Source organism: Rhynchophorus ferrugineus, unplaced genomic scaffold, assembly GCF_030347505.1.
Source record: "Rhynchophorus ferrugineus isolate W39M unplaced genomic scaffold, kcgeb_rfMv2 rfM9, whole genome shotgun sequence".
In the NCBI taxonomy this organism is placed as follows: domain Eukaryota; kingdom Metazoa; phylum Arthropoda; class Insecta; order Coleoptera; family Curculionidae; genus Rhynchophorus; species Rhynchophorus ferrugineus.
In genome coordinates, this window is record NW_027472588.1 from 39,825,786 (window position 1) to 39,844,614 (window position 18,829).

An 18,829-nucleotide genomic window follows, 5' to 3' on the forward strand; every position below is an offset into this window, starting at 1 on the left:
GTTCGTAATATGATTAATAATAGTATGAGTGTCAAAAATGTAACCCATGTAATGCATATAATTGAATTTCTTGAGAAAATAGCAAACCAAAAAAAAAGTAATAGCTTCTTAACTAACAAACATATATATATATATATTTATATATATATATATATATATATATATATATATACATATATAATCTATATTTCAAACAAAAGTAACACCCTTTTTATTCTAGCAACACCCAGCTTACACGCCTGGACAACAACCACCTTACCAACGCCAAGGCAACCAGCAGAATTACCAAGGACCCGGGTCCGATGACCTGAACCGTTCACAATACGGCTCGCCTTATTCCAACTCCAATCAACCCTATCCATCTCCGACGCATAGCGGCAATCCGAACTATTCCCAAGCGAACAACATACAGAACAACTACTCCCACACGATGCCGCATCAGTTACACGGCAGCTCGAACCTGCCGCCAAATCTCAACAGTTCCAATAAAATGGAGGACAGGGGCGATAGCAGAATGGACCAGAGGAGCTACGCCAACACGAATCCCGGAGGGCTTCTGCGAGAAGACATCTACAGACAGGCGCAGACGAACAAACACGAAGACATGATGCGATACCCTAGTACAAATAACGTCCGGATATCCGAAGCTCAAATTCAGAGCAGCCGTGGCAATGAAGACCTTAACAGGTAAGTTAATATTAGCCTTGGGGACTATCGACTATTTTCAGTCGGTAGTTCCCAACGCTAGTTAATATAATTATTCTCTTAGTACTGTAATCTTATATTTATTCATCCTCTAGACACCAAGAAATACGAACATCCAAAAGTGAAGATATGTTGAAACATCACCATCAAGGTGAAATGATGCGATATGCTAGCAGTGGAAATATCCGCGCCCACGATTTAAATCAACCATTAAGGCCGTCTCAGGATCATATGCATCAGCACCGGATGAATAATGACGACAGATCGCTTAGAGGAGGGCAAGCTAAACTGGTGGAAATGGGCGAAGAAGTCAGGAGGAGACAACAGCAGCAACAATCTCAAGCACGTCTAATGAACCAGACATATAGCCCGCAACAAATGCAGCATAACGCTTATTACCAGCAACAACAGCATTACTACAACACGCAGATGGCTCAGTCGATGCAAAATCTGTCCATAAATCCCACTTACCAGAACCAACAACCGTTAACGCAAGCTTCGAGCGGTTACAATCAACATTACCCGCAGAGTACCGCTCAGCAAGCCACTTATCAAACGACAACAAACAGCACTTACTATTCGGGACACGGACCAACATCGCCCTCTTATCGTCCGCAAAATATGAATCAAAAGACGCCCAAGAGGACTGATTCTCCTCCAGCTTTACCACCGACGAGTACGCATCCTTTGTATTCTCCAACTGCCCAAGGGGACTCGTCTTCTACCATATACACGGCCTCGAATCAGGATCCTCCTAAGATGGCGTTTTATCCAGCCACCCCATCTACCACCAACAGCAAACCACCACGAGATCCTTGGGCTAGAGAAGAACAAGAACGTCAACAAGGTATGAAATTACCAAAATACTATATAATATTTTATTTGTATATCCATACTTTATGTTTTAGAAGCTAGAAGAGAAGCAGCTCGACAATGGCAAGAACAACAGATAAAAGAACTGATATCTCTACCATATAGAACATCACAGCAAGAGGAGCAATTAAGGGCCTTACAATTAGAGAGGGAATTCCAACGGCGTGCACAAGAAGCTGCTGGTGAAGATGATGAAGATACTGAAAAGGTACGATACAGTAGAAACGCTTTTTCTAGTTTGTTCTTAAAATTATGTTTCAGGAATCTCCGTCGCCGCAAATGCCACAGCCAGTGTCCAGCCAAACAGTAATTAGCACAGTGCCTTCTACTACAGTATCTAGTAAACAAGAACCCTCACAAGTACCTCCAACATCCATTTTAAAACCTGGTGGAGTTAATACTAATCAAATACCACCGGTTATTAATAGTCAGCGGGAAGTGCTTTCGACCAATCAGGGACCAATATCACCAACTGAAACTACCGCTCCACCTCCGCCTGAACGGTATTATTTAAAAATCTTTGGATTAAAATTCATTATAGTAATGTTTAACTTAACAGGGGGTCCAGTTTTGCAGTCATGTCAATGAGGGCGAAAGATGGAGTAGGTAAAAGGGTGTCTTTCGATCCGGTATCTACTCAAAACAACGTCCAACAAACACCTCAAATTCCAACCAGTTTGCCGGTTGAGGAAAGCGTTAGGGAGGATCCAAATGTAAGTTTGCTCGTCGAGTTTTTTTTTAATTTATTACATTCAGATATGGTCAGTACAATCTTAATTTACAAATTAATTTATTACTACTGTTCTATTGTACTGGTATTAATAGACAGGCGAATACGGGATTAATACATCAGTATGCATTTCCCAAATGTTAGAACCGATTTTGTAGAATCGATTTGGTGAAGGTGTTTGGGCAATTAAAACACTGAATTCAACTGAGTCGCTCTCTGTTTATTTCGACAAACATCTCGGTCAAAGCCCCAATACAGAATAAATCAAGATGGCGGGATCTTCATTAACCATGATTCCTTATTTCATGTTTTAAGGTGAACATCACTGCCGATCTGGGATAAAATACTTACCCTAGAAGCCGACTACGTTTTTTCTGATTACAACAATAAAATATTCCTAATAACGTTTTTTTGCCGTGTGTCCAGTCTAGATTTTAATATTTTTTGACAATTTTTGTTTGTATCTGCCACCAGAGCGTGAGCGTGAATTTTATTGCCGATGGACGAAGCACGCGCGAGCGCGTGGCGAATCAAAATGGACACGATAGGAAAATACACTGTTGATTGGAAGATAATTTAATATACCATAACAAAATTATATAAGTAATGGGAATGAATCAACTACTAAAATAAAATAAAAAATATTCAGCAGAAAAACGAGAAGAAAATAACTATAAATGTAAAATGTAAATGTTACTACAAACAAACAAAATATCTATTCAAGTAAATTGAGAAGTCAATATAAACAAATAATGAACGATCATAAGCTAATACAAATTTTCACTAAAACTCACAAAATAAATAAAACCCTACTGAGATAAATCATAAGAGGTCAATTTTTGCACAGCCTGTACAGTAACCAGGATATCCAGGACATGCACTGCAGACATAAGTAGTACCTTTTCTTTTATTTTTTGTAAATAACTATTTTTACATTGCTTTCTCATTACCTTTCCTGATTTCTTTTCCTCTCCTATTTTCAAAACATATTCGCTGATAACCGCTCTGGACGGAGCCTTTAGTAACCTTTTTATGACAGGCAAATGAAAGTCGTAAATTGGAATACGTTTGCCTGAATATTTATTGTAAATTTAGGGCACGTTTCATATCTATTTTTCCACCTTTATGACGAGAGGGCTCTGATATATCGATATTTTTTCCCGCCATATGCTTTTGTTATTGGATACCACAGTTACGGATATCAGCAATATAGAGCAGATACAGGAGTGGTCCTAAAACACTACCCTGTAAGACTCCAGGCAAAAGAGGTTTAAGTGTTGAGAATGTCCCGTCATGAGACTCTTTCAAAAATATGATTCCAGCTGTCGACAGTAACTCCGCGGTAGCAATTTGCTCATTTTGTAGATTAATCCCAAATGTCATACCCGATCAAAAGCTTGTGAGACGTCCAGGAATATTGCAGGGCCGTACTTTTTTTCTTCGAATGGATTTTGTTTGATATTTATATTTTTACAAGAGTTCTTGTTTTCACTGTCCGATTATTATACGGGTAAAACTTCGAACGTTCTTTTTTTCGTGGTACGTATTCACTCCATTTTAGGTTGACCGTAACAAAATACAGATGAGACCGAAATATTCGTCGAAAATAAGTATAAAAATTAACCGACGCTTCATTTCATTTCCAGAGCTTCATCATGCAAGCTGAATCTATGTTGGCATCGCCCACCACACCAAACGAAGCGAGTCCAAATGTTGCCACCGCAACACCCGGAGTCATCGGAGCTCAGGAGGTATACAGGGACCCTCGCGCTAGGAGATTGGCCGAACAGCAGAAGAAGAACATGAACGAGAACTCGCCCGTACCCGAGAAACTCAGTTTCAAGGAGAAGATGAAGATGTTCGCCATGGAAACGGGGGAACAGGGCACGCCAAAAGACAAGAGCAAAATCAGCCGGGCCCAGCGAGAGATCGACAATCTAGGTACAGCTCCCAGCTCAGGAATGGTGCATTAAAGTGACTTGGTTCATTTGTTGTTCTTCTTTTTTCGATATATATATACGAACTAGATATTATAAGAGGCCTTGTTGGTCAATTCTTGTTACTTATTGATGAGCAGCTCATTGGATGTGATGATAAAAAAGGAAATGTTTATTTTTAATGTAATTAGAAGAAACCGCGGAACAGGCTTTAAATATTTCTCTATTGCATTTAAGGAGATTTTACGATATGACGAATTCTCTTTAATCGATGTGATGACGTAGTCTAGAGGGACCTAAGATTTTAAAGTTTCTTAAATTTAACATATATCTCTTTATATATATACATTCATATACAATATAACCCGTAGAAAAATCAAGCTATAGTCGCTAGTTAATTACAATTTTTCGACCATATCTTTATACTTACCGTCCGTTCTAAGAGACCAGCAGTATTTTTAACACTTTATAGAGGGAGTTCTTTTACAACATGGAATACGAAAGACTTGAAGATTCACTGACGAGCGTACGCTATTAACATAATCGATTTGTTTGTTGTAGTTCAGAATAAGTCTACGATAAAAAGGCACATTCTTGACTGATTTTTACCGACACACGTCACTAGAACACGTGAATGTTCAAAGTCTGTGAATGTATTCCTAAAATAGTCTACATAGAAGTAGATAATTATATATTTAAAACAAAAAAACCTAATAGAAACGTAGTGGCTTAATCACATAGTGATCCCAAAACAAAATAGAAAATGTTTTGTAAATCTATCAAAAGTATTAAAACTAGGTATTATGCAGAGTGATATTGATAGTAGCACTTTGTATATTAGATGATATTTATATTCCTGTTCAAGCTACTTTTTTTTGGAATATGAACGTTTTCTATCACTGTTACAGACAAGCAATATTGTTTGGGTTTAAAGGACCAATATAATGTTTAAATTATTGATATTCTATAGTAGGCTAGGAATATACACAAATATGTAATTGTTCTTTAACTGGTCTAACAAAACAAACGCTGTATCGAAAGAAACATTCCTTTTTGTTTATTTGTAACATATTGAGTTGTTTTTTTTTTATATATTCATATTTCCATTTCAGATTTATTTCCTTTTTTTAGCCCGTATATTAATTTTTCAACATAAGTAATATATATTTAAATTATTATAACTTTAATAGTTATGTAAATAAGCATATTAAGAATGTATATTGTACTAAAAGTTAGGGTAAAAGTATTTGAAAGTTCTACTGTGTTTACAATTTAAAATGTTATTTTTATTATTAAGCAAAATTATGATCTGTTAAAATATAGATTGTCTATTACTTTCAAATAAAATTAAACATGTCACATTTTGATTTTTATTTACCCCAAAATACCTGTCTTTTGACAGCATCTCTTATTGAACACTTTGTCCCTGTATAACTTTTTCTTATTTTTAAAGTTTATTGTTAATAAGTAATTTTTTGCTTGCTCTTTTGTACACTTTTGAAATATATGTCACTTGTGAGACTATATTTACTTTTATTATTCAGAAAAATTATGATCTATTAAATGGTGTCTGTCAAAAAAGTATTGCTATAAGTTTGTCGTTTTAAATATGTCTTAGTTAACTTGGCCCCTTAGTTAACTTCCATGTACTCGTAGTTCCGTTTCAAATTCATTCCCTTTTTAGCCCTTAAATAATTGTTTAAATATTTTATAATTATAATTTATTTATTTTTACTATTATATAAATAGGCAACAAACAACGCAATTAAAATCATAAAAAGGATCGCTATATCATTATCATAGAGTAATTATGTCATGATAATTATATATAATAAATAAATATCAATCTATACATTTGTGGTTATGCAATATTTCATTTCAAACTTAACCTAAAATTCTTAACCCAATGATTGATGGTTATAAAATGTTAAAAGTAAATAAAAAGCCCAAGTGATATTGTTGAAATTCAGAGAATGATTTATATATAAATTAGTATGAACATTTCTAATAAAATGTATGCATCATTATACAGAAATGTAACCAAGTATACGTGTAATATTATCACTCGCGGATTAGTTACCAGAACCAAAGAAGAAACAATTTGTTATAAGGCAGTTAACGAAGCGGAAAAAATTGTAGGATATCCTACTTCTTTTCTTAGTTTGAGATGGCTATTGAATGATGAAGTCGCAAACGTAGCCCATCACATTAGAAAATTAATTGGTACAAATCACCCATTATTAAATACTGCCAGGTCAGACAACATTTTATAGGAACATTTGTTTATTAATATTTATCTTAGGGATTTGATCTTAGGTGGGCGAACACCAACATGGGGCCTTATTGTCTTATTAATTTCTAAAGCTGGAGGTTTAGAGAAAGGCTTCTCAGATATCGATAAAGATGTAACGGCAGGTAAGATAATTATAAAAAATTAGGTATAAAGCCGTACAAAAATACATGTTATGTGAGTAGGAATTCTTCACAGTCAGAGAGTACTGGCAGAAGTCACAGAAATGATCAGGACTAGTAATATACTTCACAATAGTGTTTTAAATATTTATGATAAGGATTCAGAAGTATTTCAAGATTTAAATTATGGAAATACTCTAAGCTTACTAACGGGTACTTTATTTAAAATCGATATTTGGAAAAAAAAAAGGATAAAATTACTTTGTAGGTGATTTTTTACTTAGTAATAGTTTTCGAGAACTGGCTGGTTTAAGAAACCAAGAAGTAAATGAACTAGTCTCTATGTGCCTCAGGGATCTTGTGGAAGCTGAATTCATTGAACCCAGGGATAGACAGAACCGGCCATTACCTGCAAAACCCTTATTAGTTCAACAAAATGTAGAAGTGCCAAATGAATTTGGTTCAGCTCCTTTAAGAATTAAGGAAGTACTGGGAAATGCCAAAGCTGAATGGACGTTGAGACATTTCTTAGGTAGTGCCAGTCTCCTAGCCAAATCTTGCCAGGCCACTTTGAAACTAGCCGCACACCCCGAAGAATTCCAAAAATTGGGGTATTTGTTTGGACGGAACATGGCTTTGGCATGGCAGGCTCACTTTGAATTAGAACATTTCCAGGACACAAAAAATAAGTATTTCAGTTTAATATCTGGTAAGTAACTCTGATCCCCAAACGAAATAAACATCAATTTTTGCATTATGAAAGAGACATTTTTACAGCACCAGTTTTGTTCCACTTACAACACGATCCGAATTTTTATTCAGAGATCCTAAAAGGGTCTGAAGATATATATAACTGTGATTACCATAAAATGCGCGAAGAAATAATGCAAGGTCCCGCATTAGAAAACACGAAAATGTTAAAATACAAATTTGTAAATACTAGTATGGAGGTTTTGCAAAATTTTAAGTCTAGTGAGGCAAGAAAAGCCTTAGAAAATTTGGTTAAAGCATTGTGAGACCTGATTCCACATGTTAGATTGTTTGAAATTTTAATAAAAGTGTTTCTAAATATTTTGTGTATTTGGGTTTTATTTTACCTTATTGATAACTCTTAAAATCTTGGTCTAAGTGTAATCCCCATTGACCAAATAAACAAAAAAAAGCAAACAAAATAATAATTTAATGATTAGTTATTTTAAACATAGAAACTCCATATTATTAAGATATTGGAAATTTACCTTGATAATTGGTGAATAGTGACCATTTTTTCTTCTCAAGTTACTTTTGCTTCTTTTATTTATAATTGCACCAGAAACTCTGTTGTCAATAAAGATTTGTGTCATCTGTCATCAAATACGATACCAGCCTACTATATTAATTTAAAGTAAATAAAAGTAAAATATATTTATTTCAACCACCCTTTCTACATTGTATAAAAATATTCATGTATATAATAGTATAAAAATATATAGTATATAAAATTTATAATAATATATTAAATTAATATATCGCGATATATCAATTTGGATACTAGAATTGTTCTTATTAATTGAATTCACCCGATTATCACAGTAAAGTTGTGTAACATTAATAAGCAGTATGTAAATGACTTAAAATCGATAAAAATCTATATAAAAATATTAATATATATATCTCCTACCTATAAAATGTTAAGTCTACTACATGTTAAGATTCTTGTACTGCAGCTATTATATTTGCCAATGCCGTCCTTGCATCAGAGGCAGGCAACTCGTTCAGCACCTTCAAGGCAGCTTGGGAATGTTCCTTTTGTAAATTCTTCGTCAATTCTAATCCTGGCCCATCGATAACCTACATAAGGATATTGTTATCAATATAATTAGGTTAAATTCAGTAAAAGGATTTCTCTGTTTAAGATCATGAGGTAATCTTAAAATGTGTTTAATTTAAATAGTTACCTCTTTCCTTAACAATTCGTAATCGACATCGTCTACAGTATCCATTCCTTTTTCAATATGTTCATATAATTCGGGTTTATGTTGAAGGGTGAACATTAATGGTGCACAAACTAAACTGAATGGTCCTGAAGAACCTGGAATGTTAGAAAAAGAATTGCCTAAATAGTTTGGACATTATAATAATTATCTATACCATGCTGGAAAGGTTCTCTATCGAGGCACGCTTGCCAAGCCAGTGCCAAATGCTTTCCAAATAGGTAACCTTTCTCTTGAAGATCCTCAGAGTGCCCCGCCAGCTTCAGTGTACCTTGACACGACTTGCCAAGAAGAGAACCTTAAATATAAACCTCAATAATTAGCGGTTCGAATAAAGGTGTCGTAAAAATCCAACCAGCGTTCAAAACGTGTCGTAAAGTCCACTCTGCTTGGGCATTACCGAGAGCTTCACTCACAACCAGAGGTTCCAGGTTATTCTCGGTGAACTGGGTGTATTCGACTTGGTTGGTTTTTGGTTTAGCAGGTAAAGGATTATTCTGTTTGTCTCTGGGGCCAACAAATTCGGCTTCGGATAAGTCCCGCACTGCAGAACTCATTAGCTCGACCAAATCTTGATTCCTTAAGTTGGCCAGTTCGATACAACTACAAAATCGGAGGTATTTGTGAATAATGGATAGCAAATAAATAATCTGCTATGAAACTATACCTGTTGCTCAACAGATAATCACCACTTAACAAGGCGATTTTATTTCCGAACATCATATCACCTGTAGGATCAATGTTGTTGGGTGGTTGAAGATTCACTAAGCCTTTGTGCACCAAGTGGCTTGTTCTTATCATTTCGGTCACTTCTGCCAGAGCTCTTTGACTATGTAGAACTCCTATACGTTACGTAAAAAAATTGTTAATATTTATCACATATTTTCAAAAATAGTGATTATATAATATCAAAATTTTAAATAAATTTTCGCGTCTTGGAGTAACCGATGTTGGATTGAAAAGAATGACTAAAAACTTATCAAGGATGGTATTTTCGATTGCCACCTTCTACATTTATATTAATTTTGAGGATCACATGCCCTTAGTTCAAACAAATGATAATCGGAAAGTATAATCTATTCAAAGTTATTTGTATATGCGTCATCAAGATGTGTAATGTATTGCCTGCCGCAATTTGTAAATGCGTTTTAAAATCAGACAATATTTTCCTTCTCATTTTATTCTAGTTAAAAAGAGACACGATGCTATCTGAATAGTTCGAACACGTAAACGAATGAGCCTGTCAAAGTTGTCCAGTTGTCAGATTATGCAAAATTCTTGAAAGCAATAGTGATAAAAGATTATAACTCTAACCTATAAACTATTATGGCTGTGTAATTAACTAACATCACAAATTTCGATGACGCATATACAAATAAATTTTGAATAGACTATAATAATCATTCCAAATCAAAATCGATTTCGTTGACACGTCAAAAGACGCCTATCAATGTCAACTCGCACTTCATTCAATATCTGGGCTTTTTTAATAACTCTTAATGCTTTCAAAGGTTTGGAAACTATCGTGTGATAAACTCAGTGGTATTGTAATTTGGCTAGTGTCTGACATGAGTCTTCATGAACCCAAGCCTCCAAGATTTCGTTTATTAGTATTCAACGTATTATGTCTTCAACAAAAGAACTTTTTTCTAATACATCAAAATTAATCATTTCATGTTATTTCCAACCCCTGGACACCGTAAGTAAGTAAGTATTAACAAGAATTATATAATGGTAACATTCTCTACAAATAATCTTTTTTTTTGGATTTTTAACTTCATAAAACAATCGCTTACACTTCCAAGAAATTATAAATGCCGATTGAGCTTAATATCGCAACTACAACTATAGATTATTGTTAATATTATCTGCTGAAACAGCAAGCATTTATTCAAGGTACCAATAAAATAATGCCGACTAATTAATTATATTTCAATTTAATTTAACCACCCTATAGATTTCATACATTTTATTCGATCCAAATTAACATAATCAAATAATCAACGTTGCTGCTCATTATTTTTAATGTTTTATTAACTTAGTTCGTGAAACAGATAAACCCCTTCCTGTTTTCCAGTATTATAGAAACACTTTTAATGTGTTGACGCTTTACGCATAACTGAGATAAGGTAACCGTGTTTGGTAAACAAGAAAAGTGGCTCTGATAAGTATTTTTTTCTTATTATTCATAGGAATGCAGAAAAAAATAATAAATAGTGAGGCGAGCCAAAAATATTAACTTTTATATATAGATGAATATTAAATCTTATTATAATAAGTAAATAAGTAAAAGTATAACACACCCGTTTTAGGTTCATTAGCTCGAAGTAGCTTTCTCCAAATATCAAATACAAGAAATTATTCAGATGACAGTTTTAAATTTACTAATAAATTGGAGTAGTAACATTTTAGTTCTCTCCAAGCACAATTAAAAATTGGCTAATTAAAGGATTGATAAAACATCAGAGAAAATATAAAAAATATTGCAATTAGTATTAAAAACATTTTACATGACAAGACACAGTGACATCAACGTTGTACTGTCAACGTGCATTATACGAACAGAATACAAATTGATTAAATAAGCAGCGTTAATTTTTAAGCAATAAAAACGTCAGTATCACGAGAATTGTACCTATAATATATTCGAAAATGTTTGTTTAACACTATAACTACATCACTTGCCTGCAGCTTTATCCTGTTCCATGTCAGGAATATCTGCCGTATGCCCAGCAGCCTTGGATATCAACAAAACAATCAAACCCCATGCTTGCATATTATTTTTTCCATTATATAACAACCCCCTACAAATATAGGTACCATGAATTAACACCAATAAATAAAAATAGAGCTCGATATTTACTTACTTGGCAGTTTTCAGTAAGGGATGATTAGAACCCACCAGTTTTCGCAGATGCAGGGCCACATTGGCGATTTCGTCACTCAACAACCACCGCAAACTCAAAAACGAGGTCGGGTACCCGACTATCTTCTCGGCTTCACTCACGGCCCTATTCCAATCGGGTTTCTTTTCTTGCGCTAACTTGGCGAACCGGATTTCGGACGAGGATAACGCTCGCTCCTGCCTGTGACCGATAGCGCAAGGTAGCAGTCGTCTAAGGGCCAAAGGGCCCAATAGAACCTTTGACAGGGCCATCGCAGGACGTTACCGTGAAGAATTTTAACGTGGAATGATGCCAGATACAAATATTTCAAAACCGAAAGCTTCGATGTATGTGAAAGTTGACCCCGATTTTTGCATTTAAACGTACGTGACGTAGCGTTGTTGTTATTGAAATACCTAACCTCACTTTGAAACATTTTTACCTGAGAGGGTTATTGTTTTTTGGTGATTTTCTATATATTTAAGGGTTAAGTTGTTTTCTGTAGTAGGGTTAAACAAAAGTATAATGTATCATTCTTAATCTAAACCATATTATTAATATGAAATTGAAAATATAGTGTTAAAATATTTCTAGTGCTTACTAAATAATTAATAACAGTTCCTCTATGTAAAAACAATTAGTACTACGACTGCTATACATACATATAAGTTTTAACGAGATAACGAAAAGGTAATAAATAAGCTGCACAAATCCATACTTTCAATTCGTTTGAAACGTCACTGATTCCCACCATAGTTTCTTAATGACGTATTCGCATCTCTTTTCGATCGCAAGAGAGAGAGAGAGCCATCGAAAGAAACGTCGAGTCGGCGTATAGACAACCGGCATTCACCAATTTGGCGAGGTTTCTGAAAAAATTCAGACGATTCAGTTTGCTTTTGGGGTACAGTCGGTGTAGTTCGACAAGCCACCAGTGCTGAATACCGAAAAGAGGCGATAACAATTAAATTTCGTCTTGAATCGTTCCTAATTCAAGTCGGTTCATTCTCCTATTTTGTTCCTCGTTTCTTTTTATATTGTGACCAGTCAGTGCCGGCTCGATCTCTACCCCTCACGAAAGGTTTCCACTCCGCTGGGTGTTATTTACCTAGATTTTCTTGGGTAAGCGAGATTATAAATTATTTTTAAAGTCACACATGAGTTATAAATAGTGCGCGAATATAACGTAAACGTTTGTTGTGATTAAAATTGTTTTCGTACGATCGAAATTGGATGCTATTCTATTGAAAATGCCATGTAATTATTAAAGATAGTACATAATTAATGATGGTATTAATGTAAAATTTTAAGATATATTGTTTATGCGAAAAATGCGAAAAATTACGTTATACGTGGGCAGTAATTTGCCGCTTCCGAATTGCGCAACTGTTATCGAATAATCAATATATATATTCTCCTACCTATTTACCTAAATTCTCTTGTTGAGAAGGAAAAGGCCCTTAGCCAAGGACCGACGTGGGAGGTCAGGATATGGATATTAAATATTTTCATCATTTCTCAAAACTATCTATTTCATAACAATAAATACTTCAATTACACTATATATTAAAATAATATTGAAATGCAACACAATATGCAATTTTAACAATAATATTTTAGTTTGTTTTTTGAAAATATTTTTAGTAAATTAAAAAATAAGATTTATATTTGAATTCAGCACAATGTATCATAATATTAATTATGATATTATATTTTTAGTAAATTAAACATTTTATCTAAATTTAGCTCAATTTATTATAGTTTTGTTATAATATATTTGATATAATATTAATTATAATATTATATTTAGTTGTTAGAAAATTATTTAAAGAAATAAATTAAACTGGAACAATTGTCAATTTATATCTCAATCTATCACAATTAATAACGCTTTTTTCGACATTAAGTTTTAAACAAATTAATGATAAAAAAAACGAAAAAATAAAAAAAGAAAAAATAAAAATTATAAATGATAAATTGAATAATATGAAGCATAACATCTGAATTGATAATCTGGTTTATAAAAAATATACGCCTGTCATTTTTCCACTTACTACACACCACGTCAAAATACCGAACTTTTAAACCGGCCAAGTCGTGTTAAGTCATTCTTATGACTTTAGCGTTGTTTTTTTAACCCAATACTGCCTCGTATTTTCTGTTATGCAATCATCATCGTACATTACATATCTTACTAAGTAATCTTTGACTAAAACAGTATAATATGCTTATAATGGCTGTTTTAAACAAACTAAAACCATAGGTTAGATTAACATGTGACAAAATATCAAAGGTAAAAATTTTGACAGTGACAGCGATTGCATAACCAATTTACAAGTCAACATTAGCAACTTTATAGATTTATGTCTGTATACGTATAATAAAATCAGACATTTTACGATTATTGTAATATAATTGATTATAAAATTGCAATAACCATTGGGTTTAATGCAATTTAAAAAAATATGTATGGTAATTGCTAATAATTTATCGTATATATTACATATATTACTAAGCAAGCTTTTAATAAAACAATATAATATGCTTAAAATTACCATTTTTATAGTTAAACAAACTAAAACTTATTTACAACCTTATATTAAGCTGACATGTGACAAAATATCAAATGTAAAATATTTTGACATTGACAGGGATTGCATAACCAATTTACAAGTCAAAATTGGCAACTTATATTGATTTTTGTCTGTGGACATATAATAAAATCATACTTTTTACAGTTATGGTACTGTAATTATTTATAAAATTGCATGGTAGAATAACTATTGCGTTTTCTGCAATAGAAAAGAATATGTATGGTAGATGTTATTAATTTATTAACTTTGTTCTGGTTATACAGTTTTTGTAGAGCTATTTCCGTAATGTTTTTTATCAATTTTGTATGAAACTAGCGAAACTGCGATCTATTATTAAATTACGCAAACATAGATATAATTTATTTACTAAAAATAGAGAGAACGGTGTTAGATTTTCACCTTGATATCGTTTTTGATGTAAAATATGTGGGTTATTGCACGTTCGGTTTTTTTTCGTTATTAACTAATCAATAAAGTTACCGAACTGATTTTCTTTCTTTTCTGTACTTGACTCCGATTTCATTAAGAACTTTTTCCATTTCCAAGGCACAGTATGGTCGGTGACCCATATCCTAGCATCGCCATTCAGTTTCTTGGTGCGGTCACAGTCTCAGCAACGTATAATCGATAAAAGTAAATTTATGTTTCCATCTGCTGTTTCTCGTTTGTTTTCTTAGAAGTTTTACGGATCATTTATAAAATGATTTCCAATAATTTACGATTATCGAAAATAGAAAAGTTATATTGGCATTTTGTCAGTTGTTTTTTAATGTTAAATTAATCTTTCTGTGGGTGAACTAATTTTAAATAATTTACACAGTGTACCCAGTTTAATTCTATATAGCCTTGAATACATAATAATAATAATATAATTAATAATATAATATAGTACGAATAAAAATATTTATTAATTAATGTTAACATCCAAAATAAAATCAGTAAAATAGAGTTGTATTAAAATTGATTGATACAAGGAGATGTGCAAAATAACTAGTTAAAAAATTGGATTAAACTAATGACACTTAAAAGGATCTCGCTTTGTCCTTGCATATATTTTTTCATCGAATGATTGATGTTGCCAAAAAAAAGAACGGCCTAGAGACACAGTTTCATCAAAATCGTATTACCTACACCCACCCGATGTTCACTTTTTCGCTATAAATACATAGGTGAATGGCATACTTTGAATATCTACGGTAAATTTATTACGTCTTACTCATTCAGTGTTTTTCCTTCGCGATTAGAATTCGATTGTTATATATAAAGTTATTGTACCGGGTCTGAGTTTAAAATTCACGAACTGGCACTTTAAAATTCAGACCCACCCGTAATTTATAAGGTAAATTTAGTTGGAATAAATCCGTTTTTAGGCTGCGATACAAAACTGTATTGCGAACTGTCAAAATTGACATTTATAGGTTATGGTTTGACGTTCTTCTAAATAACTTATTAGTTATAGACCTTCTAATAAAACAGTCAATACACGTCATCAAAATTTATAATGCAACGTTGCCGCACCAAATTTAAGTTTTCGTTTATTTTGATTCTGACAACAAAATACTAATGTAAATAAAATAATGAAACAAAAATAACGTTATAAAATATAATTTTTTTCAACATAATATTACACCTGACGCATATTTATTGAAGGACTTAAACTACAGTTAATTAAACGCATCGGACTTCATTCTGTCTCTTTTTAACTACAGTAATGTTAATTGGTAAAATGAGAAAGAACAATGTTCCGAAAGGGATTTTATGTTTTTATAAACTGAATTTGGCAATATGTTAATGACGTCCTTTGGCTGTTTTATTGGAAGAACCATAGTCTTATAATTGCAAATATCTTAGTTGATTCGGAATAATTCAAGTTTCAGTAAAGAATGTTTTGAATATCGGATTCGTCGAATTCAAGTATCACGATTTTTTTTTTCTATAAATACTTGGATGAGGTCAACGTTCAAGCCGGCTTTTTTCTTTCTAATATTGTTTTAAGCTGTTAGATCGTTAGTTTGTTTTTCCGTATAGGAAAAACCAAGTTAGCTGAAATAACAACTATAATAAAATAAATTCCATATAATCACTTAAACTAATCTTTATATATTTTATTGTGCTGTGGTACGAAATACTTGATATTTTAAGGCAATCCGTGAGTTGTTTTTCTTTAGTCCTTTAAAATTTGGGGGTATTTTATTAGTAGGAAAAATTTACATGTTGCCAATTTAGCATTCAAAGGAGTCTCATACATGTTAGAATAAATAAGTTCCACTCAAAGAGAATCAGCAAACAAATTATTTTGAATGGGGTTCGTGATTATATGATCTAGCCTTTTGATTATCTCCGTCGGCGCTTGTATCCTAACCTGATTTCGTCGGCTAGGAAACGTCACTTTTTACTTGCGTCATAATATTTGACTTTTTATTAGATGTTGCGCGATTTTGTTTCGTGTTCACCCGATGATGCTTGCGTTCTAAATCGCAGGTTGGTTTTTGTTTATCTTTAGATTAACAGTAATTAACTATCAACATCGCGTTTGCCTACACTGTTTAATTACTTTATCCTTATCAGTTATTACTGGTTCTGGTTAATATCAAACCCGTAAATTAATTTGAAAGGGTTTATAACAGATGGTGTTAGTGTGTATTAACAGGTCAATTGAAAATTCCCCAGCCTACCATAGTAAAATGAATTTTTTTGGCAATTTTTTTTTATTCAGCATAATTCCCTTCGAGGGTGATACACTGATTATAGCGGCCCACCAACTTTTATACCATTTTTGTAGTACGATTTGTCCTTTGCTTCAAAATAGGCCTCAGTTTCGGCGATCACCCCTTCATTCGACGAAAATTTCTTCCCAGCGTGCATTCTTTAACGCTATGTAATAGTCGCTATTGATGGAAAAAATATTTTAAGCCTAATTTATAGGTCTAATATGAGAAATGTTCATTTAGTGAATAATGTTATTTTTTTTATAAAAAAGTGAGTGATTGGACAAATGATAAAAGTTTACCAAATTACCAGGGAGATCTTATGGTATAAATGTATTAAGCAGAACCTGACAAAGTGTTCATGTTTTTAACGTTTGAATATAAAAATAACATCAACATCACTATTATTAAAACATATATAGTCCTTTCAATAAAACAGCCAATGCACGTCATCAACCCCGTCATACGTATTGCCGAATTCAGTTTATAAAAACGTTCGATTTGTGTTGCTACTGGTTGACGGCGTTGTCATATGTCAATGTAAATATAATAAAACAACTGTAATCTACAAACTATTCTGGCTGTTTAACTACCTGTAGCTTAAGTCTTTCAATAAATATCATTAGATATAATATAATGTTAAAATTATAAATAAATATATTTTACAGCGCAATTTTTATTGCATTTTATTTACATTAGTATTTTGTTATCAGAGTAAAAATGAACGAAAACTTAAATTCGGTCCGGCAAATTTGCATTTTAAAATGTAGATGACGTGCAATTCCTTTTGAGATATGCAACGTTACATACACCCTTGGAAACACCGTCATTGTATTTATTTCAAATCAAGTTCGAACTAGAGCAAGTAAATTTTTAATAAACGTTTTTTTTTTAATCACTAATATGTCACTTATTCACATACCTATATTTATTTTTATACGTGTCTACGACTTCAACAATTGCCATTCGTCTATTTTAAGTGACGTTTTTATGGCCAACCTTTATGGATCCAAATTTGCTCTATTATCTTATCCAATATTATCTATTAAAATTACATGTACCATATTCGTTTGGACCGAATTTTAAATTTATATAACCTTGGTTCACATGCAGATTATGAAAAATGACAGTTGCAATTTCAAGGCACCGTGGTCGAGTCAACGACCTTAGGGCCTTTAACCATATATTATATTAAATTAGGTTACTGTATACGTAACCAATTACTGAACTCGCATGGGGTACATTAAAAGTACATCAAATATTTGCAGTTTATTTTTATTTAATTGCGTGTAGAATGTTATACAATCAGAGAATAAAATTATTTCATATGCATATTCAAATTCTATTCGAGTCAGTGTAACCGTCAAAAACAAATCGTTAAATTCTCAGGAATGAATTTTAATCGTTATCAATAACATTGATTTCTGATAAATTTGTTTTTAATCACTTTTGATATGGTTTTAATACATTTTATGACACGAAAAGAGCAAATACGAGTAGCAATAACAGTTTCGTGACAAGTAATGACATGAATAAAACCGTTATTTTTTTACGTTTAGAACAAATGCTATAAAATAAAGGTGTAGATTTTAATGTCTGTGAAAAATACCAATATCATATGTGATTTGTTAGAAACTGAGACATTAGAGAGGCTTACTTTAAAACATGCGTACTCGTATCTGAATATCTAATATGTTTTTAACCAAAGTACGAAAAATATATGTTTACTTTAGATGATTGAGTTTATCAAACCAAATAATTTTCTAGGTTATGTTTGTAATATGTTTCAAGATTATACAAACTGTTTTATGTGAGAATAGTTTTTTGATCCCAATTTTATTATTGTAACAATTTTAACGATTTTTTTATTATTGCCTTGCGTAGTTTTCACGCGAAAAAACTTCATTTATCTACGGTTCTTTATCTTGTGGGGGGTTATTTTTATTTTGGTTATTGAGCAATATGATCTCGTTAGTTCGAGGTTATGTGTCAGTGTTGGGCAATATTTATTA

At 32.6% G+C, this 18,829-nt stretch overlaps 4 protein-coding genes across 12 annotated transcripts in view; 3 read left to right on the forward strand and 1 right to left on the reverse strand.

Annotated features, from left to right (window-relative positions):
- Positions 1 to 5,604, forward strand: part of cno (adherens junction formation factor afadin) — a 204,989-nt gene extending 199,385 nt beyond the window's left edge. For all 9 annotated transcript variants that reach the window (XM_076414990.1, XM_076414991.1, XM_076414998.1 and 6 more), the window contains 6 exons: positions 221 to 687; positions 801 to 1,552; positions 1,614 to 1,786; positions 1,840 to 2,081; positions 2,138 to 2,291; positions 3,955 to 5,604. In XM_076414990.1, the coding sequence (XP_076271105.1) occupies positions 221 to 687; positions 801 to 1,552; positions 1,614 to 1,786; positions 1,840 to 2,081; positions 2,138 to 2,291; positions 3,955 to 4,281 (2,115 nt within the window). In that variant the 3' untranslated portion in view covers positions 4,282 to 5,604. The remainder of the gene's footprint in view (positions 1 to 220; positions 688 to 800; positions 1,553 to 1,613; positions 1,787 to 1,839; positions 2,082 to 2,137; positions 2,292 to 3,954) is intronic.
- A 522-nt stretch (positions 5,605 to 6,126) lies between these two features.
- Positions 6,127 to 7,728, forward strand: LOC143202972 (all trans-polyprenyl-diphosphate synthase PDSS2). Its single transcript, XM_076415021.1, has 5 exons — positions 6,127 to 6,499; positions 6,548 to 6,660; positions 6,721 to 6,870; positions 6,926 to 7,366; positions 7,435 to 7,728. Exons 1-5 carry the CDS (start codon positions 6,240 to 6,242, stop codon positions 7,671 to 7,673), a joined length of 1,203 nt encoding a protein of 400 aa, XP_076271136.1. The 5' UTR covers positions 6,127 to 6,239; the 3' UTR covers positions 7,674 to 7,728.
- A 318-nt stretch (positions 7,729 to 8,046) lies between these two features.
- Positions 8,047 to 12,255, reverse strand: LOC143202971 (all trans-polyprenyl-diphosphate synthase PDSS2). Its single transcript, XM_076415020.1, has 7 exons — positions 11,498 to 12,255; positions 11,316 to 11,434; positions 9,298 to 9,472; positions 8,986 to 9,233; positions 8,788 to 8,928; positions 8,595 to 8,728; positions 8,047 to 8,487 (listed from the first exon to the last, which is right to left on the reverse strand). The coding sequence occupies exons 1-7, from the start codon at positions 11,785 to 11,787 to the stop codon at positions 8,344 to 8,346; spliced, it is 1,251 nt and encodes a 416-aa protein (XP_076271135.1). The 5' UTR covers positions 11,788 to 12,255; the 3' UTR covers positions 8,047 to 8,343.
- A 124-nt stretch (positions 12,256 to 12,379) lies between these two features.
- Positions 12,380 to 18,829, forward strand: part of LOC143202963 (uncharacterized) — a 45,531-nt gene continuing 39,081 nt past the window's right edge. Inside the window, exon 1 of the mRNA XM_076415000.1 lies at positions 12,380 to 12,637. The gene's annotated coding sequence lies outside the window, so the exon portion shown is untranslated. The remainder of the gene's footprint in view (positions 12,638 to 18,829) is intronic.

What these genes read in the sequence shown, in the direction of transcription:
- LOC143202972 (XM_076415021.1), top strand. Translation starts at nt 6,240, where the DNA reads ATGAACATTTCTAATAAAATGTATGCATCATTATACAGAAATGTAACC. An exon ending in CCATTATTAAATACTGCCAG is followed by an intron (nt 6,500 to 6,547) that starts GTCAGACAACAT and finishes TATTTATCTTAG; the next exon opens with GGATTTGATCTTAGGTGGGC. An exon ending in CGATAAAGATGTAACGGCAG is followed by an intron (nt 6,661 to 6,720) that starts GTAAGATAATTA and finishes TTATGTGAGTAG; the next exon opens with GAATTCTTCACAGTCAGAGA.
- LOC143202971 (XM_076415020.1), bottom strand. Translation starts at nt 11,787, where the DNA reads ATGGCCCTGTCAAAGGTTCTATTGGGCCCTTTGGCCCTTAGACGACTG. An exon ending in CCCTTACTGAAAACTGCCAA is followed by an intron (nt 11,435 to 11,497) that starts GTAAGTAAATAT and finishes CTATATTTGTAG; the next exon opens with GGGGTTGTTATATAATGGAA. An exon ending in TAGAGAACCTTTCCAGCATG is followed by an intron (nt 8,729 to 8,787) that starts GTATAGATAATT and finishes CTAACATTCCAG; the next exon opens with GTTCTTCAGGACCATTCAGT.